Source organism: Aphelocoma coerulescens, chromosome 15 (genome assembly GCF_041296385.1).
Source record: "Aphelocoma coerulescens isolate FSJ_1873_10779 chromosome 15, UR_Acoe_1.0, whole genome shotgun sequence".
NCBI classification, from domain to species: domain Eukaryota; kingdom Metazoa; phylum Chordata; class Aves; order Passeriformes; family Corvidae; genus Aphelocoma; species Aphelocoma coerulescens.
The window spans coordinates 1158487-1183910 of record NC_091029.1 but is presented as its reverse complement, the minus strand read 5'-3'; the positions used below and the strand labels follow the sequence as shown (position 1 = coordinate 1183910).

The window sequence follows — 25424 nt, the reverse complement described above, 5'->3', positions numbered from 1 at the left end:
CTTTTCTGTGTAGTGCTTTGAATTTAAGGCACCTGGAAAGACAGAGGCTTAAAAGCATCCATTAGGGTAACTCCTGCCAGATCTTTCCATTGCACTGGAACAACCCAAGAAGTGAATGTAACTAAACTCCAACTCTAAAACTTTATTTCATTAATGAGCTGCAGTGCACAGTCATAAAGTTAATTGATTGGCCTTATTTCTGCAACTGGAGTGGAAACACTGCAAGATGAGATGGGGAGGAAGAACCAGCAAAGCCTCTGAGTCACTACAAGGCCTCATCCCTTTGATGAGAAGTGTCAGATTAATATTCATAAATGGTCATAATTACTCAGCCTGGAGCTGAGCCAAGTCATCCCAAATAAAAACTAAATGATACAATGGATTGCATGTTCAGCTCATCTCCAGAGAGGCAGAACCAGCACGGCCCTACAGAGGACACTGGCATTCCATGTGAGCTTGCAGCAGGGTGGCACATCCTGCCCAGGCACTGCCCAGGCTGACCCAGCAGCTGCTGCTCGGCCTTTCCCCTCAACAGCAGCTTTACTGAAGTTTGCCTGCACAGCCTCTCGCTCTGTCAGACACCTGATTTCTTTGGTAATCTGCAGATTATTCTCCTGTCATTAAACTCAGCTTTAACTATCCCTTATCAGATGGGAAATTTATGAATGTTGTTGATAAAACTTAAGAACTTGGAGGAAAACAGTGCATTTAATTAAGTTCACTGATCAGAAAGGGGTAAGTACCCAGAGCCCAAAGCTGATGGTGTCTGAGAGCAGGAGCAGTGCTCCTGGGGGAGGTGCTGCCAGTAGTGCCAGTCCTTCAGAGCAAGGAACACTTCTGAAAGCCAAATCTCCATCAATCTCCCCAAACACCACAGAAGAGGCACAACCCAGCTCTGTCCTGGGCCTGTGTGAGCTTTGGGAATCAGTGATGCAGATGTGAAACACCCCAGGTACGTTTTGGAACAGCAGCCAAAAAAAGGGGAAAATTATTTGGTCCCTGTTCTGTCCCTTATGCAGCTTCCACTGTCAATATTAGGCTTTTTTAGCTGCTTGTAAATGGGAAACTCCAGAAACACAGCATATGGAGCTTCTAAAACAGTTAGAAAGGGAAATGAGTTTTTTCTCCTAGAGCCATCATTTAGTTATTCCAGTTTTAAATCATGCTAAGGAATGCAACAGCTGCAGCCCCTTCACTGATTTATCTGGGCAAGGACAGGTCATCTTGCACGCTGCTGTAGCACCCGACAGAATGAACAGGGGACCTGTGGGCACTCAGAAATCCAACACCATTCCACTGTGCCTTCAGGAAATAAAGGCTAAAGAACAAAATAGTTGTAGTATAATTTTATTCACCTAGAAACAAAGGGTCAAAAGTCACAGCATGGAGGTTCATTTTATTTTGTAAACTCATTAAAAAGATGTCCATGTACAAAATAAGGACATTTTAAAACAACAGAACTGCAGACAAAGGAAACTATAAAAATTCAACACATTAATAAAAAGGTTTTATTTTCTTTCTGCATAATTCCTTGCACCCTCCATACCAGTCTGCACACAATCTGAAGTACAGTTGTTAGAATCATTAAAATTCAAGAGGCTGAACATAAAGCCATTTGCTCTGCTGGAGGAATGTGTTGCTGAAAGACCCAAACCCTGGAGCACGTTAACTAAAAGTAAGACAAGGCTGAAGGACGTGGCTAAAGGCTGCTAAATGGTTATTGTGCATTGATCTGCTCAGAATTCCAGCTCACTTTGCTTCCTGCAAATATTTGGAATAGTCCTTGGGGGAGTAACAGCGTTAGACTGAACAGGGCCTTGTCCAAAGGTGGGTGTTGTCCTAACACATCTAATGCAGGCTCAAAAATAAAAACATTGCTGTAGTCAAGCAATTTCAGTCCCAATGAGTGTTAATTGTGCACCAAAGTCTGCAGCAGCTGTCTGACAAGCCACTGGGATACAGGATTCAGTCCTCAGTATTGGATACTCCTGACTGCAAGTTTGGACTTAAATCCTTGAAACACTGTCAGTAAAAGGCCAATTATAAAATTCTATTCCTTTTTAATCTGTGCTAATTTGTAATTTAATTTGTCCCTGTTTCTCCCCCCAAAATGACTCTCAGTACTGAAGATCCATGCTTGTAAGCACTGGCTGAGGCTCCTGTCAAATGGTTCCTCTCCTGTGTCCTCAGGGCAGGCTTGAACTGCCGAGTGCTCCTGTGGATCCAGAGCTCAGGTTTGGGTCAGAACAGTCCATGCCCCGTGTGGCTCCTCAGACTCCACTTCCAAGTGTCCCAGCTTTAGGAGTTCAGTAAACATCTCCCCATGAACAAAGAGCAACTCGAAGGCCTGCAGGGAATTCACTCCAAGGGTTGCTGTCCAGGGGACACACAGTGCAAGAAACAGCCCCGTGACATAAGGCACTTACCTACTCACAGCAGGGCAGGGAGAGAGCTCCTGCCCAGGCAGGTCTGGAGAGTCCCACTGGCAAACAGGAGAGCTCCTGGCCGGGGGGCACTGCCCCTTCCCTGGGTGCTGCTGGCACAGTCTGCTCTGGGCCGGGGCTCAGAGCCTCCCGTTGGCAGCCACTTCGTTCACCTTTGACTTCTGGTGCTCGTATTTCACAGAAACAATCAGGAAAAGCAAGAGGGTTGCTCCTTGGATAGCAGCCAGCAAGAAGAAGTAATAGTTTAATTGGCAGCCATTGATATTACCTAGAAAGAATTGGGGAGGAAAAAAACCTATTAATAAGGTGATACAAATAAAAATGTGAATCTCATCAAGTTTAAGTGGTGAAGACTTTTCTGCAAAACCAAACCAAATCACGTTTCCATCCCACAGCACAGTTCATTTTTAATTACCCAGAGCAAAGGCTGGCACTGCTGAGGAAGATGTGCACAGGATAAGGAATGTTTTCTTTTGTTCTCCAATGCCTTACACCAAGTCAAAAGAAAATAAAAAACCAAAAAACGAATGCTGTAAAGGAAAAAGTTGGCAACTCCATAGATATAAAAAAGGCATTACTGCAATGGTTTCTCAGCCTTTTTTTGGGACAAAGTTTAGAGTTCATGAAAACATAGGTGACTTCTCCGTGGTTCAATTCACCTTTGATGCTCCCTCAAAGTTGTCACAAATCAGTGCTTTGGACATTAAACAATGTTAAATGAAGAAAGCTCATTGCTAAAACATTATTCCTCTCTTAGGAAGCATGCACAGCTCTTGCTGTACTTCCAAGAACAATATACTGTGGCTCATTTCCAACACACCACAGCCAACTGGACCATTATGATTATCAGATAGGTTGCAGAGACTGAAATGGTGACGTGTACATGGACCCGAACCAGCTGTTCCTGCAGCAAGCCTATAAACGTTCAAATTAAATTCCTTTAATTACTGAAACTTAAGATTCAATTAAATGAACTTATAATAAAATGCAGTAAAATTAAACTGAGGCTTTCCTTGACATTTAAAATACAATATACATGTGAATCTCCATTTCAAGAGCAGATGTGTTTAAAGAGTAGTAATTATCCTTTATGAGATGGGATATTAAACCCATGAAATCTTAGTTTTTGTGGGAGAAACAAGTCAATTCAATGGCAGCAACCACCCCTGAAGTGCTGGCAGAGAGGGAACTTCCTCGGGAGATTTTGGAGGCAGTCAGTCACCCCCAATGATGTCATGAGCTGGCAGAAATAGCAGAAACTTGGGGCACGTGCTTATAGTTAATACACAGCATCTACTGAAAAAGCCCCAGATCTTTCACTGACTGACTCCTCCTTGCAATTCCTACCCCAGAAAACCCAGGTAAAGCTCAGATGTGAATGTGGTACCTTTCAATAATGCTACACCACATGAAAACTGAGTTATAAAGTTACAGAGGGTTAAAGCAGCAGCTGCTGTGGTGCTGCAGTTCCAGATCACCCCGGGCTGGGTCTGGACCTGCTGGGGAAACTCAGCTGCACTAAGAAAGGTACAGATACCCAGTGCTGACAGGTGTCCAAAGGCCAATCCACTGAGCTGAGCAGCCTGTTCAAAATGATGAGCAATGGCTCATGAAAGGTAACACCTTCCAGTTCTGGCCATCTCTGCATAGATTTAGCACAGCCCAAACAGTTTACAAAGAGAATATCTGGCAGTGTCTTCTCATAGGCTGCTTCAGAGAACAAAGGCAAGGGGCTGGAAAAGTACCACCATTAATTTGTGTGAAATTATTATCTTCCTCTTGAGCCCTTAGCAGCTGAATTACCTCGATATGGAGCGGCAGAAAAGGCTGCTTTTCTAATTTTGAAATGGACTGGGGAAAAGAAGTCTCAATGGGATGAAATTTTCATTTGATGAGGACACTTCCATGAAGTTCAGGCTACTGGTTATCATTTGCAGTTCTTAAAGAACAACTTACAAACCACAGATGCCAGCTTGTGGCACATGCAGGGATCAGACACCATTACTTTCTGGTAGATGCAGATCCAGTTGAAATGGCAAATTCTCTTAGACCAAATTTAAAGTTTAGGCTGCACTTTTAAGCCATGTGCTCGCAGCAGGTCTAGCAGACGTTTTAAGAACTGTTCACACTCCTCCTGGTTGAACTAATTAGCCCACTGAGGATGGGAGGGTTTTCTGAAATTCCCAATGTGCCACCTACTGGTGCCAATAATTATTTTTAACCTCCACTGGCAACTCAAAGCAGGTGATTTGTTGAACTTTAGGAGTATAAATAGCTAGCAGATAGAAATGCAAAGTTAACTGATGCTAATTTCAATGAAGCCACTTGAAATGAGGAAGCTGAATAATCACTAGGAGAGAGATGGGTACATTTGACTTCCCATAACCACAGAAAGCAATTTCAGTACTTTATACCAAATATATTCTTCTGCTGCACATAATTAAAATATTTTTTACTGAAATGAAAATATTTGTAATTTCTAGTGATGAAATGCAGTTAACAGCTGAGAAAATAACTGAGGCATGCAGAGGTGTTTCCTGTGCTTTCATGAGGGCAATGAATCATTTTGCACGGTCACGTTATTTCATACTCAGATGCAAAATGAAACTTTAACAAAGCAGTAGACAAATTAGTATTCTGATAATAATAACTGTGTTAAGACTCAACAGTGCCATGTCCTTGAATCTTAACTGCTTCTCAGGGAAGCATTCTACTTTCCAGACCATGAATACACTGAAAAATATACTTACCAAAGTCTGTGTGATTACTCATCCAGCCAATTTCTTTAATAGACACCAGTGCCAACAATCCAGAGCCAACAAAGGATCCAATCCCCGAGAAGAAAAAGAACAGCCCCATAATAGCACTCTGCATAGATTTGGGAGCAGCTGAATATGCAAATTCTAGACCTGTATTAAAAGATGAAAAAAAGCTATTGGAATGTATAAGAAAGGAGAGTAGATTGTTCTAGAAGTGTTCTAGAAGTTACAGGTGTGTAGTGAATCCCTAGGCTGGGATTCTGGTCCTTTTAACTGCTTTATGAATCCTCTTAAAGGTCATCAATGTATCAACCTATAAATGGACAGCATTTGGGACACAGACTTTGATCTTCTTTATATCACATGTGTAAAATCAAGGAATCTTCTGAACCAGTATATTCATTTTTCTGTCTAAAATGATCCTCAAAGAAATGTATTAAACTGACTCTAACCTGGTAATTCCATGTTTCCTGTCTCCCTTGTGCCCCTGTTCCCTGTCTGCTGTGCAGTGCATGCAGGACAAAGCACCTGGCACTCCTTGATGAGAACAAAGTGAAAGTCACTCTTGCACTGGCCATGAACTTTCATTTCTCACAGCCTCAGTGTCTCTATCTCTGAATGTGCAGACAAAGAAATTAACTGGAACTGGAAAGGCAGTAATTATTTTAACTTAATTTACTTTTGATCTAAAATTCTCTGGGTTCATTGCTTGTAGCAAGCAATTACTTCTAAGATCTGTAGATATAGGGCTTGAACTTTCAGCTGTCTTTACTCAAGTTTCAACCAATAAACCCAAGAAAAACGTACCAGTGACCATCCACCTGAAAATCTGTGCTACTGATTTTGTGTACCAAGAGAACACACTGGGTTAGGCTGTGCCACATAAAGATTAATGCCCATGATTAACTCTCCCTTTTAGAATAATACTCCTGTCAAAAATCAAATGGGATTATTCACAAGAGACAGTCAAATACATTCCTTGCAGAGCTTTTTCTGACAGGTGAAATGCTTGTTTCAAAACAGTCTGCTTCATAGTGAGAATTAATGCTACCACATCTAACATTTTTCTTTGCAAGGAGAGCATTACAGACCTGAAAATGGCATAACTCTTATGTCTTGCATAATAAAGGCATGGTGTATTTACACCACCACTGCTATTTGACTTGTGCTGCTCCAGACAGGCTTTAATAGAAATCCACTGGCATTTCTTTTCAATAACAGGATTAACACTTCAAGCCAGACAGGCCAATGTGGCTGCTCTGCGAGGGAGGAACTTTGTTCTTGTGAGAGAATCAGAGCTGTGTGTTCTCACTGATCTAACAGCAGCCTCCTGCCACCTGAGGAATCGCTGCTAACCAACACCCTGCTGCTCTTTTCCTCTGCAAAACGTGGCAGAATGGGCCAGCAGCAGCCTGGCTGTGAGGCCAGGAGGGAACTGAAACATCCTCACCCAGCTCAGCTGTGTGGCTTCCCTAAATTCAAACCTTAATGAGAGAAATCACTCCAGAAACAGAGAGACAGCTGCAAAGGGGCTGGGGAGGGGGGCAAAATGATTATTTATTTTGAGAATTAAAAATGCCTTTTTCTCCTAGGCTCTGCCACCCATGTAACAATTCAGATTTTTCAAGGAGTATTTATCTGTCCAAGTGCACTTTAAGATGCTCTGAGGGCACAGCAGCTTGTTTGTAACTTCTTGTTACGCTATCAGAGCTGCCACAGGTCTCCTGAGCCTCAGTCACATCTTGGTCTCCAGGCTTCTGTATATTTTGTAGAAGTTAAGCTCAAGTGTAACATGTGAAAGGATCTGGACCATTTCTTCTCTTGTTCATTTTACAGATAGACTGGATACGACTGCTCCAGCTGGAAAAAGACCTTAAGACTCAGAACAAAAACCAAAATGAGTGTAACCCTGAACTTTCTGCAACAAAATAAGGTACATTTCTAAATTTGAATAACTTTTGCAGCAACAGTAATATTTAATCTGGCATAAAGAATACAAAATCTTTTCTTTGCCTTCAGGGCTCCTTTGGCTGCTGGCAGCCATTGATAATGATTTCATGCTCCTGCAAACAAGCACTCCTGAAATTAAAGCCCCTTGCTGGTGTTGTCATGTGAGATTACAATTCCCAGCTAAACAAGGGTGCTTTAGGAGGATTGACAGAATAATACAAAAGATTAATGCAATGTGTGTCATCTTTTTAAAGGTACCTCAAGTGTAACTAATGTGGCTTAATAAGAATATGCTTAGTTTTACAGTAAACAAAAAACCAAACTGATGTTTCAGCTCTTGTGATATTTAGTCCCTTTTTGCTCACAACAAACATTTCCACATCACTGTGGTTCTGTAACCATTAACACTTTGCTTATTTTAAGGCTGAAATTCATAGCACAGTTGATGCCTTTATCAACTTCAATACTGAATTGGTAAAGTATACTCTGAGTCTTGAGAGGTCTTCTTAAAAATATTAAGAATTATGTTTAGATAACAATCAGAAGGCAGGAAAGGGCCTTTGTGAAAAAAATCAAATGAAAGTGCACTACATAAAGCAGTTAAGCTCTGCATAGGATTTCTGGTACATTTTTCCAAATGTTGGCCAAGAGTTTTTGAAGTTATGATGCTGTTGGTACAGACCCAGCAGTGCAGAACAGCAGAGTGTTCACATAAGAAGGAGCAGAATATTCACATAAGAATTGTGTAAGCCTTAAAGACTTGACTTCTCACAAAGAACTCCACTAAGGTCCTCTCAGCTTGGAGTTCAACAAACTAAGAATGCTTCAAGTCCTTGGCCTTTCCACAACCTGCAGACAGGTTTGCTATTTTTTCCTTGCAAACACCTATAAGCTATTAATAGTACCTGACAGAGAAATGAGATTGTGTAAGAGGGAAGAAATTGATTTAATTTTCCCCAAACTCTTGTATTTCTGATAAGTCATCTATTTATCTGAATTAGGATTTAAGTGGCACAATCACTAAACTAACTAAAAGTAATTCATTTTACTCTTTGGGTAAAAATGTTAAACACAGCCTTAGTTTTAATGAGTAACTAAATCAGGCAAGACTTTATCTTCAGATTTTTGTGGGTTAGCATTTGTGACAGGTACCAGACACACATAATGAAACATACAGCAAATGAGTAGATAGGAAAAAAAAAACCAAACCCCATTTTTATTCTACCTGCCAAGCAATCCAAGCACCTTATTTTATTTCCTAACAACTGTGATGACAGCAGAACATGTGTAACCAGAAACCTGATGGAGCAGAAGTTCTCTGTTCCACTAAGAGGGAACAAATGGGCCATGTGACAGCTGGGGCCACCGCCAGCAAGATCTTCCAGAATCAGAGAATCTCACTTTAACCAGCTGTGATTGCCCAGGAATGAAAGTAACCTCCCACAGGGGAAATGAAACCAGCAGCTTCTGTCACGAGGAATCAAGAAAAAGAGCTGTAGTAATGACAGTTTGAGTGGATGATCCTCAAAGTTCAATATTTGCAAACAGAATTTCAACACTTTAATAAGTAACTACAGTCAAGCAAAAATGAAGTTATTTTTACATCAAGTCACTGGAGGAGTTTTGATGGATTGCACCAGGTAGCTCCACAATTCTCCCTAAGTAGTGCCAGAAGAGCCACCTGTACACTCAGAAGGGTTTCTGTTTCTGGTAACCAAGCACTGCTCCCAAACACCTCGTGTGTAAACACTGTGCTGAGAGACTCCCAGGAGCATTTCACCTGTGTAACCCCAGCAAACCAGAGCTGGGAAAGCCACAGTGACCACAGAGAAGTTACCTGAGCTTTCCTCCTGCTAATGAGCCCTGCATGGATAGGACACAGACCAGAAAATCAGATTTTATAGTCCTGTTCACCCTCTCCTCCCACTTAACTTTCAGCTCAAAAATCAGTGTGAGCACACAGCTGTCCACTACATCACACTGCACAGTGTTCAGGAATTTAAGATCTCTTGCATTTGTTCAAGACAAGCAAAATTTGAGCAGTATTTCAGTTTGCTTAGTGTCATGGTGAGGTACTAAAACAGCTACAGAAAAACTGATCTAGAAATAAAGTGGATAAAACTATACAAAAAGAGCTACTCCATGATTAATATTCACAAAAACTGTTCTTATTTCAGAGATGAAAAAACTCAAGTAACATGAATTCAAACTGCTAAATCTTTCTAAGTATGGTTTATTTCTTCCCTTTTCCCTCAGAAAGGTGTGTTCACTTACTAATTGACTTTCTAAGCTGTGAGCTCAGTTTATAAGATAAAAACAAAAAAAGGTACAAACTGTTTTTCCAACACAGAGGAAGATTCAGAGGACACAAAACTACATTAAAATACAATACTGAAAGAGTATATTGTTTTCCATTAGGGCTTGCAAATATCCAGCTCTAACTGGACGCCACACAAATATTTTAAGTGTTACTCTGCTTGAAATTCAATTTTGAAAGCACAGTCTTATATAGCCAGGCTTCAAATGTGCAAGACAATGGTGAGCTTTGCCAGTTATATTGAGCAATATTGTATAAAAATGTATTTGGGAACATCAGAGCTTACTTGTAATGATTTGAGGAGCATTTATTTTCTAAGATTCCATCATTTATGATAGATACAAAAGCAGATTTAAAGCACACAAAGACTCTTACCTGCTATACTTGCAAATATTTCACTGAATCCAATCAGCACATATTGAGGAATCTGCCACCATATTGGCAAATCTGCAGCATGGTATGTGACATTCCCAATTGTCTGGTTAATTGTTTTAACCTTTACAATTTTCAGTCTGTTGCTTTCCAGAATTCCTGTGTGAAAGGGGAGAGTAAAAAGACTGACCTAGGATGCAAACATTGTTTCTCCATATTGAGAATTAAATTAGGATTCAGCCTGCATTGCAATTAGAAATGATACAATAGGAATATGTATTTATTTCCTAACATAAAGCATTTCAGACTACTTTTGCTGCTGTGATTTCAAGACATACAGTTGTTCTGCCATATAATTAGTGATTATATTCTTACTAAGTAGCAATAATTATACAAATACTTACCCCATTTCTGGATGGATCAGCTGAGAGCTCTCATACACATTGTGTTGGGGTTTGTTTAAAGACAATCTCATTTTCACAAACTACTACTTTGCAGTGTTGAACCATTTCAACTGCCACCATAGTATTCATAAATTAGAAACCCTTTTGCTTATGGAAATGGCTACACCAGTCCTGTAGAACTATGAAAACCCTCTATGAATATGATTATGACATTTATATGACACTTTTCATCCAAAGAGACCCAAAAGCTCATTAGAGCTTGATTTACAAGCAATACATTGCATAGAAAGTACTTCATACAGAGTGAAAAAGAGACAGGATAGTGTAAAATATAAGCATTTTTAGCTTGCTCAGCACAACAGCTTGGAGTAGAAAGTGAATATCAAATAATGCTGTAGGGTTTTGTTGAAGTTGCTCAGATTAAATGATTGACTCACTGTTACATAAAATACACAGAATAGCTAATAGTTAATAAAACTCCCTGCTTCACCCAAAAAGGACCTCTATAAAAGAACTCTCATCTCTTATCCTTGGCAATAAGGTGAATTAATTCATCACAATTCAGAGGAGCAAGACTGAGTCACTGACACTGCTTCCTATGGTACGTGTAACACTCACAGCCTCCCATTTGGGGCTCTTTCTACTTCCTGCGCCAAGACCCGACCTCATCTTGGGACACAAAATATCCCTCCTGTTACCAAAAAAACCTGTACAGGGCTTAGATATGATGCTTCATGGATCCCACACCATGTACAAGTGATTGTATCTGCTTCCTCCCTTCCAGCTTCCTCTTTCCTAGAGCCACACTGAGGATGCCACAGACACCCAACATTTAATATGTTGGCTGAACCATTCTGAGCCATATTGACAGCTCTTGTCATAAAAACAAACACAATTCCTAATGCACAATATGATACCTGTTCTCCCCTGTCTTCCCAAATCTGTGACATAAAAACCTGAGGGGACCAGCCAGATCAGCATCTCTGTGCTAAGTGACAGTGCCAAACTTCTTAACATCTGGGTCTGAGGTAAAGATTGTTCTGGATTTATTAGTTCTTCATATCAGGCCAAGGCACCACATTTTCTCTACCTTCCCCACTTCTTTTTAGGTGACCACTTACCCATCTTATTTTTATGTGTCTTTCTTTAGCTCTTCAGCTACCTCAGTGCCCTCTGAACTATGAGGAGCTGCTGTAATTAAAATAAAGCTGGATTTCTTGATGTTTTCATTTTAATATAGCTGCCAAACGTTTTAGAGTGGAACTTAATTAAAGTGTAAACAAAGCAGTACAGTCATCTAAGAGCTCAGACATAATTTCATTTATTTACACTCAACACAGAATTATTGCACCGCCAAGGATCAAGTGATCCTTAATGTATTTATACTCTTACAAAATAAGCCCTGAGCCACCTAGGAGCACAACTACACTATACCAAACTTTGCCATAAATTTATCTTCCAAGTACTTCAGAATCTGCTGTCTATTGAGTCTTCCTTTTAGACTCTGATAGACAAGTTTCATGTTTAATTTTACACTCTTAGCAGTTAAAATAATCTTAACTTCTTGCTATAATTGTTTAAACTCTATAAATGAACTAGATTTTCCAGCTGAATAACCTTGAACATTGCTGCTCAGAATTCACCATGAGATGCATGAAGCACAGCAGATGTTCATTAAATCTAATCAGTTGTATTTTAACACAGTTTATAAAATATCTTAAATAATCTAAATAATGTAATAGGCAGCCTGAGTAGTGTCCACGACTAATGGCTGTTAGATAAGCAAGTCAAAATGGAAATATGGCACAAACAAATCATTAAGATACTGCCATGACTGCAAGTTCTTAACGTTTTCATATGTTAAAGATTTTAATCAGTATCCCTCTCTAAGGCACCAATGGTTGGAAGTAATAATGCATTTTAAGAATGTCAAAATATGGCAGCTATAAATATCACTTAATGAGAAAATAAAAATTGAATGGAACATATAAATCAACACTTTGCTAGAAATAAACAGTTTCCTAAACCCCAAATTTGTCACAACTGAAGCTTTTAGATTCCTGTTATGATGAGGAGATGTTAAGTTACTCCAAAAGGCTAAACTTTGCAAACAGATTGCAAATAACCACCAAAGTCACTTTTTCAGTTTCTACTGGGGAAGAGTTGGGGAGGATCAAACCAACAAAATGATATGTTACATTTATAGGTGAATTGAAAAAAGCATTTGAAATTTTAAAGAATTTTGCTGTATGAACCCATTCCCCAACTCAGCTACCACAGCTCGATGTGCTTTTCCCCACTACTAATAAAGACAGATATTGCTGGTTTTGAATTCCCTTATATGTGAGCCCACAGGTTCTATTTAAAGAGCTGACATTTAACTGTTTTACATCATCCTCTTCTGCAGCAGCAGTGTCCTAAGAAACATGGAATAAGAGAAACACTCCTATTTTAACTTTAAATGCCTTTGCTTTAAGAACTTCCTTTGCCCACAAAGTGACCTTGGCCTAATAAAGTAATTACCTCTCTCATTGAAAGAAAACTTAATAGCCATATAAAGTGTCCCTCTCTCTAAAATATAGGGGATCACAAGTGCTGAAATGAATTTATTTAATGCTATAATGCTTTATCAATATGTTCATTACAGTGATGCTGGCGAAGGCTATAGATTCTGTGAAGCGCTGCTCAGAGATGTTCAGTTCCACATCAGCAGGGCTTAACAACTTTAAATCATCTCAAAAGCAGCTGATTTATGGGGCCAGCAGAGTTGCCATCTTTTCCCTTTCATGCTACAGCTGAGCTATTTTACACTACACTAATCCCCAAACATTAGGAAACATGAAGATAGGGGAGAGAAAACCCAAAGTGGGAGGAAAGTCTTGTTCAGCCATAACCTAACTTTATTATTTCCAATCAGGGGAAAGAATTTTAGGTAAAATTTCACCTTTTTTATACTTGGAAGTCAGAATGTATGAAGAAACATACTTCTTTTTAAAGGGTATATGCTTCAGGTAGGAAAAGTGGTCCAATTTTATTGCAAGCATTCAAAACAGTAAGTTTTTGGATACAATCTCCTTTATTGAGTGAAATGCATCCATGAAGTCACAGTCCAACTATCCCATGAAAAAAGATCCGAATAATGCCAAATTAAATATTCATACAGTTTTAAAAAAATGCTGTTGCAATGAGCTGAACAATTCACTGTGTCAGGAGACCTCAAAGTCATTTTCTTACCTGCAGCAAACGCAGAGCACATGACAAAGAACATTCCAACTGCAATCCTCTTCAGCGAGGATGGGAGCAAGCCATTCCTCTTCAAAATGGGGTCCACCAGTTTATCTTTTAAAGGTATTAGGATCAGGATAAGCACTGCATCAAACATGGTCAGCCAGGCTGCTGGAAACTGAAAGGGGAGATGACTCAAGTTAGCAGTTTGATACTTAGGAGTTGATTTTTACTATTATTTTACAAAAAAAGATTTTGATTGAATACTTTGATCTAAAATAAACAGTGCTCTGACAGACACTGTGAAAAGTCAAATAAGAGTGTTTAAAAGCTGAGGAAAATATTCAGCTTTTCAGGTTTTCATCGAAGCTGGCTGCTCATAGATCTGTTAGCTCAGTTTCTAGTCTGACAGAATTGAACTTTTTACCTGCTTCAGTCATGAAAACTATTTAATAGGCAAGGTCTGTATATTTTCTGTTACGCTTAGAACTATCAGAAATATGCCACAGAACAGTAGAAACAGAGTCTTACTAATGTAAATGCAAAATTCAATTAAAATCAAGTTACACTTGTCAAGTGAACAGAGAAGGCGGTGTAACGTATCCTGTCTCATATGCAAGATTCACTAATTCACAGTAAGATTCATGTCAGTGTGAACGAGACAATTTCTGCCAGGTTTAGTAACATTTAGCACCTGTTCTGAGCTAACAAACTAAGCCAGTACAGGTAGATTTATAAAAATGTTCTGGTTTGGGTGGATTTTTTAAAATTGCCTGTAGAACACTGTGGTACTGTGCATCACACTGACTCTTTGACCCAAAATACAAGCACTGCTTGACGTGTTTCTGAGGCAGTTGAAGACAAAACCAACCCACTTCTCTGGTCCAGCTGACAGTGTTGTAACAAGGCAGTCACATGGTTCAGAATAACACAGAGTAGACCTGTTAATAACTTATATTCACACTTTTTGGTTTTACTTCTCTGTACCATTTCTGCAATCACATGATGCCAGCCTTTGTTGAAAAATATCAAACAGCTTCTTTCAATATGCTAAAGGTAAAGTGATGATTGATTAGGCAGTATAAAGTAACCAACGTGTCTCAAATTCCACATGCTAAGGTATCACTTAAGGATGGGTGTTCCTACTGGGCTTGCAGGAATGCTTCTGTCCTGGTAAGAAAACTCAGGGCATGGAGATTGATAAGCTTTCTTCAAAGATCAGACTTTGGCCACTGAAGGATACAGAAATTCTTGATGAAAGCAGTGGGAGTTACCTGCATACATGCAGAACAGGCTGGTGTGAACTCCAGGTAATTGCTGGTATGACAGAATCTGGGACGTGCATCATGCACCTAAACGCCCAAAGGCTGAGGTCACTGATCCCAAAGGCACTACCCAAACTCCCAGGAAGTTTTGTACTGATCTAATCTGCATTTCAACAAAAGAAGGGTCCTTTTCACTTGTTTTGCTCTGCTTACCGTGTGGATAGAGTTGGTGTCATTCGATATCTCAGGAATTTTCAGATGGAGACTTTGTAATACATATGTTGTCTGCATCTAGCATTAGGAAAGAGGGGTTGAGGTTACTTGGACAAGGAGTGCTGAGAGCAAGGTATTTTTCATTTTACAACAATTAACAAAGACTGTACCAGAGGTGAAGTGCTAACACAGCAAAGTGAAAAGAATTATGGTTAGCACATTACAGAATTTTTTTAACCTTATAGTTATTTTTACTAAAACCACAAAGAATCTTTTGTGTGTCTTTGAAAACAATTCCTGCATAGTTTTTTTTGCCCAAAATGTATTTGATATCCCAAATCATCTCAGTAAGACAGAACCTGAAAATTAACATGAGGTCTAGATCACCTACCCTAACCTATGTGAAACAACTGCAAGATGAAACACAGCACAGTGTTTAAGATATGGGATTTTGTACTACTGTGAGTATTAACTACAACTGTAATGATTTTTTTTTCTATTATTAAGTCAAAATATTATTTGAGAGTATTTTTAGCAGTTGTTTTCCATCTCTCAACTTCAGGGTAAGTTTCATATTCAACCCCCCAAAAATGTTAAATTAGAAATTATGTAAAATATAACTGTAACCATTTGGAACTACTCACTTGAAAATACACTGTCCAGTAAGGTATTAAAGCCAGAAAGACAGGGATAATCTTGACAAGAGCTTTTACATCTTCTACTTTATCTTCTCTGAAGGGGCCCCCCCGAGACAGCTTGGCCATCTCAAAGAGGCTTTGCCTTCGAGGCTGGTGCAGCACTCCCTGGCCTTCACTTTGGAAAAGAATTTGAAATGTTTAGTCAAACATAACTGGCAATCCTGTCTTCCTTATAAAAAAAGTAATGCACTTCCAAACTAAGTCATTCGTGTAAGTTACAGCAACACAGCTGGGCCAGAATGGATCCCCAGCAGGTGGAAACACAAGAGGAAACCTTCTGCTAGGAAGTTTCCTTATTTCCCATCCTCCCCACACACCCAGCCCTAAATAACTGGCAGAACTTAGAATAACCTGCACTTTGTGATATTGCTTGTGAAGTCATTGAATTGTTTGGCAATCTGAACGCATGAAACCTCTCTGCAGAGGAGGCACCTGACATCTCTTACCAGTGATTAAATTCAACTACCAGTGTTCATGGTCAACTCTTAAGAATGGAAAAATTTTGGCTCCCCATCAAGCTACTTACAGCATTAAATGCAGATGACAGTGTTTTTCAAATCAGAAGGCATCCACAAACATATCTAACAGAGAAGAAAGTTAACTAATGCTCAGAAGCAGCACCGTCAGGTTACATTACACTTTCAGAAACTCTGAACTGGCAGGACACAGAGCCCAGCTGACACCATGGCCTGGCTGCAGGGAGATCCAGTGATCTCAAAGTGTGCCTCTCTTCCACCCCTCAACTCCCACAAACTATTTCCAGGACTCCAGTTTTCCAGTTCTCAGGGCAAACCTGCACATTCTCCTGCAGTCTCTGGTGTGAGTTACTACCAGCCAGTCTGAACTAACCCTGAATTGAGGTCACACAGAAGAGCTCATCACAAACCTGTTTGCTGAATGCTCCCCTTGGGTCTTCTTGGAGCAACAGGAATAGGTGAGAATTTTGAACATGTCTGTGAAGGCACTACCATCAGGAGGTTTGGTGATGAAGAAGCTCTGCCCACATAAGAAAACCATGAATGAAATCCCAATGCAAACTGTTGGGATGCTGTATCCGATCACAAAGCTCACGTTCTGCTGAATGTATGCAATGCCTCCCAGAGAAAGGATAGCTCCCAAGTTAATGCTCCAATAAAACCAATTAAAAAATCTTCTTGTGGCTTCTGGACCCCGGTCTTTGACCTGGAAAAGATTAAAAGCATGTCACTCCGTTTCTGAAGAAAATAAGGCTAAAGAGAATTAGAATCTTTGAATTAGAATTCAAACAATGCACTGAAGAGTTCAGGTTCCATTTAGAATCACACTGAAATGATTTAAGTGTCTTGGGCTTCACAGGGTATTTGATGCAGTGACAGCTTAGTGAGCTGCACCATTATGTGCCTAACGTTCTAGAAGCTCAGCACAGGGATGAAAAAGCCACACACTACTGAGACACAGCTTCCCCAGAGAGGCCATTATTATTTCTACTGCACTGACTCTCATTGGGTCATTTCTCTACACAAAGCTCCCTCAGATTAACATCCCATAGTTCACAGGAGTTTCAGTAACTATTTTTTAGTAACAAAAAGTTAAACTACCTAAAAATTCAAGTATTGCCACAATTGCTTCTTCTAACTGTATCTACATAACTCTACTCCATTTTCTAAGCCTCAAATGAATACTTGGTAATTAAACAACAAATTTAAATTTTAACATAGTCCTAATGCCTCTCATCAGAACACAAATTGAGGACTTGTCATTCTGACCTTTAAAAAAAATTTAATTAAATTCGGGTTGCCTGAGGATCACAAGGCCCCAGTAAATATTTATTTATGACTAAGTCAGTGCTGTTCATAGTGTTATTTTTCTGCTTAAAGCTCTCAGTGTCTCTCCAGTGAAAGTAAAGACATTCCTGGTTTACAGAATTATCCTGTACAGTTTTCACCATCACTCTTTATTATTGCCTATTGTAAGTTACCCCATGTTTTGCAATGAAGTCCCAGGAACCCAGCATCACTCATTAGGGGTGATGTAAGAGAAATGAGGCAAATTAAAATTTGAAATACATTAAAAAGATCGAGTTGTCTGTAGAAGAATCCATAATACTTTATTTGTCAGTGGCTGATGACAGAAAGGGCATTAACAGTAACTAGCAAGTCAGTGCCATGCACCAGCCTTGCTGAGTCAGTTATCTTTCATTTGTAATTGCAAATTTCCCCTCCTCATTTGCCAGATCTTCAAAAGATCCATGTTTAGTTTGCAATACAAAAAGCAAATTGTGTCTTGAAATGAGTTTTTAACGCTGCCAGTTCTGATTAACAGCTTCAGGTTTCCCAGTGGTGCACAAACCCATCCATATCATTTAGCCAAGCCCAACAAAGGAAATATTAAAATATCTATTCCTGTGTATAGCTAATAGCATTGTGAGGCATTCAGGTATGTCTGTTAGAATGTCACATACAATCCTGGAGGCTAAACCCAAGAAATTCTCCCTCTCCAGCTTCAGCTTGGTACTCATTTCCTAACTTTCATCAACTGCAGCAGTGTGTCAATCCAGGAATTGTTCTAAACCCCAATGAGCAGCAGGATATTAGCAAACAATTACATGAACACAGTGCTCCAACATGTGCAAAGTGTTAGCAATCTGTTTGATGAAGTTTCCATTTATTCATCACAAAGTCTCAGTTCTCTCATTTCTGCAAGGAGGATGACTTCTCATCCTCCCTCTTACACATGACCTTGCTGACATCTCTACAAAGGAAAGCTGGGAGAAGAAAGCAAACTTTGATCCAGGCAAGAACAGGGAAGCACAGCATGAGGCTTCTATCAAGCATTATCCCAGCCTCCGATCATTAGCTCCTGAGAAACTTCCTGAACCAAGGATGGCTTCTCTTTACTTAATCAATGCAGCAGCTCTCCTCTCCACAAACTTGTGTAACCTGCCTCTGAACCCAGGTCAGTTTTCAGAATCCAAAATATCCCACGGCAAAGAGCTCCACAGGTAATTACACAGTGGGAAGAACTACCTCCACTTGCCTGCTTTGAACCTGCCCTGTCCGAGCCTCACTCCTTTTACCTTGTTCCAGGAAACAAAAGAGACAGCTGAGCTCCATCCCATTCCTGCTCCATTGCTGCCTCTCTCCCCTGACCACTGTTGGCACAAACCACTGTTACATCTTCCTTTTTGTTGCCTTTTCAGAGGTAGGAAATTTAGACTGATTCATGATTCCTCACCTGGAAACTACTGACCATGTCTGTGGCCCTTCCCAGAAACTTCCTTCACCATCTCCAGTGTCCTTTTTGTAACAGAGTGACCAAAAGGAAGGCAGTGCTCAAGGGACAGACACACATCAGGCTTACAATGCAAAGAATCCATTTTCTCCTTCTTTATCAAAGTATATATTTGCACTAAAAATCCCATCACAGCCATGTCTGAAATGCCACTATGGCATTTAACTGGCAAACATTAATAACTGAATAAAAATCCCACTGAACTACCTGGTGGAATATCTTCTCAAAGACAAAGAACTATGAAGATGTCTTGTCAAAACCAGGAAAGACAGTGGAGTTAAAAGACAATTCTGTAGCTCTTTTCAAACATCTCACTGGCTGCCCAGAATATCAGCAATATTACATTTACAGCAGATCACTAAAAAGTTTTCCCTCCTGGCTGTTACCTGAGCTCTGTGTGACAGCACAAAACATCTTCATAAGTAAACACTACATTTTAGTAAGGAACTAAGAAGAAAAACATGTCATAATTTTATTATTTTACTTTTATCAAGCACAAGTTTTTTCCACATAACTGCAGGAGCTCTCCTTTCCCCCTTATGCTTGCATTATTTTCAATCACCCAAGCAGAAAGAAAAAAATCTATCACTCCCTCTGCTCAATTTCATCTGTGCTCAAGCATAGCAGCACTCTCCTCACTCTCCTTGTGCTACTAGCACCACCAGCTTCATTATATTCCTAAAATCCCACCACCAACTGCAGCAGGAAAAGGATGCATCTCAATGGCAGCTGTGTCACTGCACTGCAATCCTCTAAACTCAGGATCCGAGGTTCCCATCTTGCAACCAGAACAGGATTTTATGCACAACTAAAACGAAGAATGGGAGGAAGAGTAACTGGATCGCTGCTTACAACCCTTGATGCAAACACCTTACAAATATGTGACTGGCAGCAGCTTCCACAGCACAGCTGTCCTAAGGCTTGTACTCAGACCTCGTTCTGACTTAGAAGAAAGATGATCACTTGCTCCATTATCCCTCCCCTGGATTTTTCAACAACAATGTCTTTCTTAGGAGATGATCCAAGTGCTAGCCAAAGCAGTTTGTACAGCTTGGAAACAACAATATTATACAACTCAAATACTAAGACTCTATTAGAACCTTTTGATTTTTATGTAAAGAGTCAGGAATCTAAACAAACATTGTTGCTTGTCCACAGTTGCTGTGTTTAGATGCTTTGCTTTGTCACAAGGTCACTTCCTCTCACAGGTTGGTCTCAGAGGACTCACTACCCACAAGATTTGCCATTTTTGCTGCAGCTCATGTCTAGCTGGTGCCCACCATTCCACTGTGACATCTCATTTCTGTCATCAGCTGCTAATGATCTCAAGTGTGCCCTAAACCCCAGCGTTTCAGAGTGCCAGTGTGTCTCACATCATGACCGATCCAAAGCTGGGACCTTCCACCTGACTCCCATGAAAGGAACAAGATCATTCAAAAGTGCCTGACAGTAGCAGTTTTCATTTGTTCCTGCAATCAACTGACAGTCACAAGCAACAAATGCAACAAACACCCCCAAACTCATCCCAGTCAGCTCTGAGAGCAACCACACCACAGAGCAAAGATGAAACGCAGAACCTTGTCCTTAGCCCACAACAGAAGGTACAATGACAGGAGTTCTGTGCAGTCAAATGTACAGAATCCTGATTAATCCATCACTGCAGACAGCACTTACTCTTTGAGATCATCTGAGAGAGCTCGGTAGCGAAGCTACACAGTACTACTAGCTGCTACATAATTTCAAATTTATACTAAAATTCAGCAAGTCCACATACAAAATCTGTTTCATTGCCCATCTGTTTTTACTGGCCTTGTGAAAGCCAAAACTTGTTTCAAACTGTTCTCTGCAGAGTCTTCGAGGTCCACAAGCTCATAAGAAGTTTGACAGCAGCAACAACAAAATAAGTTGCAGTTAGGGACCTTCCAACCTATATACGTGGTTCCCCATCCTTATCCAGAGGCTGGAAAATCTAAGCTCTACAAATAAATAAAGGCTGAAAATCACTCTAAAGCCATCTTTACAGCAGCAATTTCCAACAGCAACTGTAAAAGAACAATTTCAGCAGAGTTAGAAGATCTCTGGCAGTTATGGCCTGATAGATTTATTGGCTATGAAGGCAGTTCAGAGGGGAGCCACAGTGTGGGTGAAACCTGGCACCTCCAATTGCTGTAACCCTGAAAGACATCCAGCTATAATTAGAACAATGATTATGGCTGATACTAGATTAGGAGTCTGCTACTATTCTGGCTTCAGTGTTGAAGCTGAACCAGCTTTCACAATAATGACCAACAGTCCTATTGTTTCCTAACTGCAGAAAGTCACAAACTGCTCCATGGAACGGGAAGTGACAGCAAAAAACTCGCACTTGAAAGGGGAACTGGAAAGTGCCAGGTTATAGGATCACATGATTAGAAACACTATTCCGAGAACCATCAGCTCAGATTTAGAGCAGCAGGATGGATCAGTCTGCCACTTCTAGAAAAACAGCTCATTTATAAACACGGTTGGGAAAAGCTGGTCTGTCCCAACTCAGCAGGAACTTTTTTCGCTCAGCTGACTGGTGGAAGTCACTCGATACTAAGTCTACTGGGTCCTTTTAACAGCACTTCTAAAAGCATGCATTTAACAGAAAGTTAGAAACTAGAAACCACATCTTTCAAATTCAGAGAAGAATAAGTATTGCAGTTCAGCTTCCGATTTTCCACAAAGTGATTCTGCTAAATAAAAAAACCTCCCATTATATTAGAGCTCTCCACCCAAATTCTATACACACATTAAAGCTGAAAAACTCACACGGTGACTTTTAAGAGATCTGCAGTGAAACGTAATTAACATTCTGAAAGGTGATTGTGCCAACTAAAGTACATGATATACAATTCACACCTTTGTTTGGTACTTAGGGGAAAGAGGGCAATTCTTATCAGCACACATCCAGCCAAAACATGCTTGCATTGTGCTCTGGCCTCCCAAGAATGTGGCTCTGGGAGACAGATTTTATTCTCAGATATATAGATAGATACATAGATACAGATATACACACATCTCCCCAGCAGTTTTCTACATTCCTATGCAGGGACAAGGCACCCAAGAGGGCCCCAAACTGCACACCAAGGTAAATGCTGTAATATATTTAACAAGAGATAAGCCAGAAAAAGAGAGAAGGGGGAAAATTCAGACCTCGGCAGAGCTCCACTGATTATTATGGCCCAGAAAGGAGTATTTCTTTGCTTCACCCTACATAAATCACTGTGAATTATCTGCAAACCCAGCCAAAAACTGCTTTCCTTGAAATCCTGGGGGAAAAGCCTTTACAAAATGCAGCTACGACAGCTACACTTCCATTGGCAATGGCTCTTCTTTTGCTCTGTTCCTGCCATTATTTATCTCTCATATTTAACTTTCATAAAGCATTCCGGGGATAAGCGGTCAGTTTTGAAAAACATCTTACAAGATAAAGTCATACTAAAGCTATTTCACTCGATGGGCTCAGGCTGGTTTAAACAGAGTTAATGCACTGGGGACACACAATCCTGGGCTATAATAATGTTTTACATTTATATACTGCCTTTCACCCAGAACTCCAGAATTCAGGATGAAATGCCAAAGAATGACAAATACAAACTGCACAACAGAGAACAGAGGTATGTTTGGCAATGATACTGTGGTAGATCCTCCCTCTTACAAAGAATTCATGGCATTTCTGATACCTGCTCTAACCAGAACTCTGTGAGCCAGTAAACAGACGTGCAACTGGATTTTCAGTTTAGTTAGAAAAGCTGCTCAGTACCTGAACATACTGAAATTCTCCATTTGTAAAGCAGAAATTACATTTCAACATCTGCAGCCAGCACAGCACCTTAGCACAGGACTGTAAAAAAGTACAAGCAACAGAGCATTCCAGTTGCTACTGAACTCTAAGTTGCCTCTCAAATGTCTTCTGTGAAGCCGCTCGGTTCTGCAGTGATGACCCAATGAGTGATATCACTGCAGCGGATCCGGATAAGGTCATCTGACAGGACATGTCCTTATGGGAACAATGCAGGTGATGTTTACCCCGTTGAGAGCAGCTTCCACCCATCATGTGATGCAGCGCTAGCCTGCACAAAAATGTCACTCAAGGGCAATGCAGTGCTCAAAAAAAAGTGCATAAAACCTGTTTGTTTTGTAGCCTTCGTTTATCACAGGATGGTAAAGGCCTCTGACACTGCCTTAGAAGGCCCATGTCATCCTTGTCAAAGCTAAAAATGTGTATCCTGTACTTCATCTGATGAGCTCTGAGGTCAAATTAACTGGGTACAAGCTCACAAGGCAGGATAATTAACAGCCCACTTAATGGCCATTAAGTATTCAACCCAAGTCCTCAAGATGCTGATGGCTTAGCCAACTCAGAAGGCAGGGTAACCAGGAAACCAAAGGTCACAAGGGACGTGACACCCCACAGGCACCAAACTTTTATCAAAGAGGGTACAACTTAACAACTCGCATTACACAGCGAACAGAGCTGGATGATCTGATACCCTCCAAGGCCGAACACGTACAGAGAGATCACTCAGTCGGGCACTGTCCACCCCACCAAGGCAAGCCCCTCTGCCACCCCTGGGGCACCCACGAGCGCTTCAGCAGCTGCCAGACAATACTCGACCTGGTCTGCCCCGAACGGGGTGATGTTGGCCTTGACCGAGCCGACGCCCAGCCCCACGAGGACCAGTCCCACGAAGGTGGCGGTGGCACAGTAGCGGGTGGCTCCCAGCGGGGAGCAGGGCGCCCGGGTGGCGTTGGCCGCCGGCGAGGAGCAGTTCTCCACGGGGAACAGGGGGATGTCCCCGCAGAGGCCCTGGCGGGTGTGCGGCGCGGCGATGACGGGGAAGGCCAGCATGCCCAGCAGGTACAGCGCCATGCTGAGCAGGATGGTGCCGAACTTGCCCAGCAGGGCGTCAGCCAGCCAGCCCCCGAACGGCGACACCAGGTAGGTGATGCCCATGAAGAGCAGCAGCGCCTGGCTGGCCTGGGCGCCCTCCCAGCCATAGGGCGGCCCGTTGAGGAACAGCACCAGGTTGGAGGTGATGCCGTAGAAGGCCACCCGCTCCAGCAGCTCGGCCAGCAGCACGGCGGCGCAGGCCAGCCGCCGGCCCTGGAAGGCGCTGCTCGGCCCCCGCCCGCGCTCGCCGCTGCTCAGCAAAGGGCTGCGCTCGCTCGGCTCGGCCTCGTCCATGGCCCCGCGTCCCCCCGGCCCCGCCGCGGCCCCGGCCCGGCCCGAGGGACCCGCCCCGGCCCCGCCCCCGGCAGCGCCGCGGCGCCATTGGCTGAGGGCGCTGTCACTCCGCCCGCCGCGCCGTCACGGGGCCGAGGCGGGGCACGGCGGGGCGGAAGCGGCGGGGCCGGGCCGGGCTCGGCTCGGCTCGGCTCGGCTCGGCTCGGCTCGGCCCGGCCCGGCCCGGCCCGGCCGCGAGGGGGGCCCGGCCCGGTTCGGCCCGGCCCGGCCGCGAGGGGGGCCCGGCCCGGTTCGGCCCGGCCCGGCCGCGAGGGGGGCGGGGAGGTTCCTTCGGGTGTCCCTCAGAGTGTCCGTCAGCGCCCGGCCGGGGCTGGGCACCCCGGGCTGTGTGGCGCCTCTCCCCGCTGGTGTCCCCTCCCCGGTTTGGATCGGCTGCCGGGCCGGGGAGCTGCAGCAGGGAAATGGGTTTTCACAGAATCTCGTTTGGGTTGGAAGGGACCTCTGAAGATCATCCACTGCAATCCCCCTGCTAAGGCAGGTGGCACAGGAGCGCGTCCAGGTGGGTTTGGAACGTCTCCAGAGAGGCAGAATCCACAACCTCCCTGGCCAGCTATTCCCGTGCTCTGCCATCCTTAGTGAAAATAAGTTCTTCATGTAGAGGTGGAACTTCCTGTGGTTTAGTTTATGGGCATTGCTCCTCATCCTGTTGCTGGGCACCACTGAAAGGAGCCTGGCACCATTCCCTTGGCACCTGTCTCTGAGATATTTATGTGCATTAATGAGATCCCCTCTTGGTCTCCTCGAGACTAAACAGGCCCAGCTACCACGGTCTCTGAAAAGAGAGATGCTCCAGACCCCAAATCATCTGGGGTTTTTTATGGTTATTTAATGCCACAGTTCAAGATTGTCCCACGACAGGCCTTTCTGCAGGAAAAGGTGATAAATGTGCACTGTAAAAGGGTGGGTTTATACATTTAGAAGCAGCAGGCCCGGCTCAGCACCCGGGCTGTGCCTGGTGACTCAGGGGTGGGAGCAGCAGCTGGGTGTGAGGGCATGCAGGAATTGCACAGGTACGCATGGAGAATGAACACTGATCTGAACGGGACAAAGCATGGGATTAAAATGGGAAAACATGAATTAGTGCTTGCAAGATTAGGACCCTAAGATGTGCTGCAAGTTCCACCATCACACGTGCTGAGGTAAAGGTTGTGAAAGTATGAAATTGTCTTCAGGAGCAGCTCTTAAAGTCTTATTTTTGGCCAGAACAAAGTTGGGAAGACACTGCTGGTTGTGTG

General features: G+C 42.2%; 1 protein-coding gene and 1 long non-coding RNA gene across 4 annotated transcripts; one reads left to right on the top strand and one right to left on the bottom strand.

Moving 5' to 3' along the window:
* Positions 1–1331: 1331 nt before the first annotated feature.
* On the bottom strand, positions 1332–24138 carry SLC15A4 (solute carrier family 15 member 4). Of its 3 annotated transcripts, none has more exons than XM_069031100.1 (8): positions 23560–24138; positions 16534–16829; positions 15594–15762; positions 14950–15027; positions 13481–13649; positions 9846–10001; positions 5195–5353; positions 1332–2712 (listed from the first exon to the last, which is right to left on the bottom strand). In XM_069031100.1, the coding sequence occupies exons 1-8, from the start codon at positions 24127–24129 to the stop codon at positions 2564–2566; spliced, it is 1746 nt and encodes a 581-aa protein (XP_068887201.1). In that variant the 5' UTR covers positions 24130–24138; the 3' UTR covers positions 1332–2563. The 3 variants fall into 3 exon arrangements, with proteins under 3 accessions (XP_068887201.1, XP_068887203.1, XP_068887202.1); XM_069031102.1 differs by lacking the exons at positions 1332–2712; positions 5195–5353 and adding exons at positions 8435–8620; positions 8991–9016; XM_069031101.1 differs by lacking the exons at positions 1332–2712; positions 5195–5353 and adding an exon at positions 8529–9016.
* Positions 5364–8513, top strand: LOC138119347 (uncharacterized). The gene is made up of 3 exons (XR_011155476.1): positions 5364–6948; positions 7040–7136; positions 8431–8513. It is a non-coding gene; the product is annotated as an uncharacterized lncRNA (long non-coding RNA).
* Positions 24139–25424: the final 1286 nt, after the last annotated feature.

Bases quoted from the DNA above. Each gene is read 5' to 3' on its own strand.
- SLC15A4 (XM_069031100.1), bottom strand. From the start codon at position 24,129: ATGGACGAGGCCGAGCCGAGCGAGCGCAGCCCTTTGCTGAGCAGCGGC. The intron at 16,830-23,559 runs GTCGAGTATTGT...AATCTTTTCCAG, and splicing joins CCCCGTTCGGGGCAGACCAG to GTCAAAGACCGGGGTCCAGA. The intron at 2,713-5,194 runs GTAAGTATATTT...AATTCTTTCTAG, and splicing joins GAGTAATCACACAGACTTTG to GTAATATCAATGGCTGCCAA.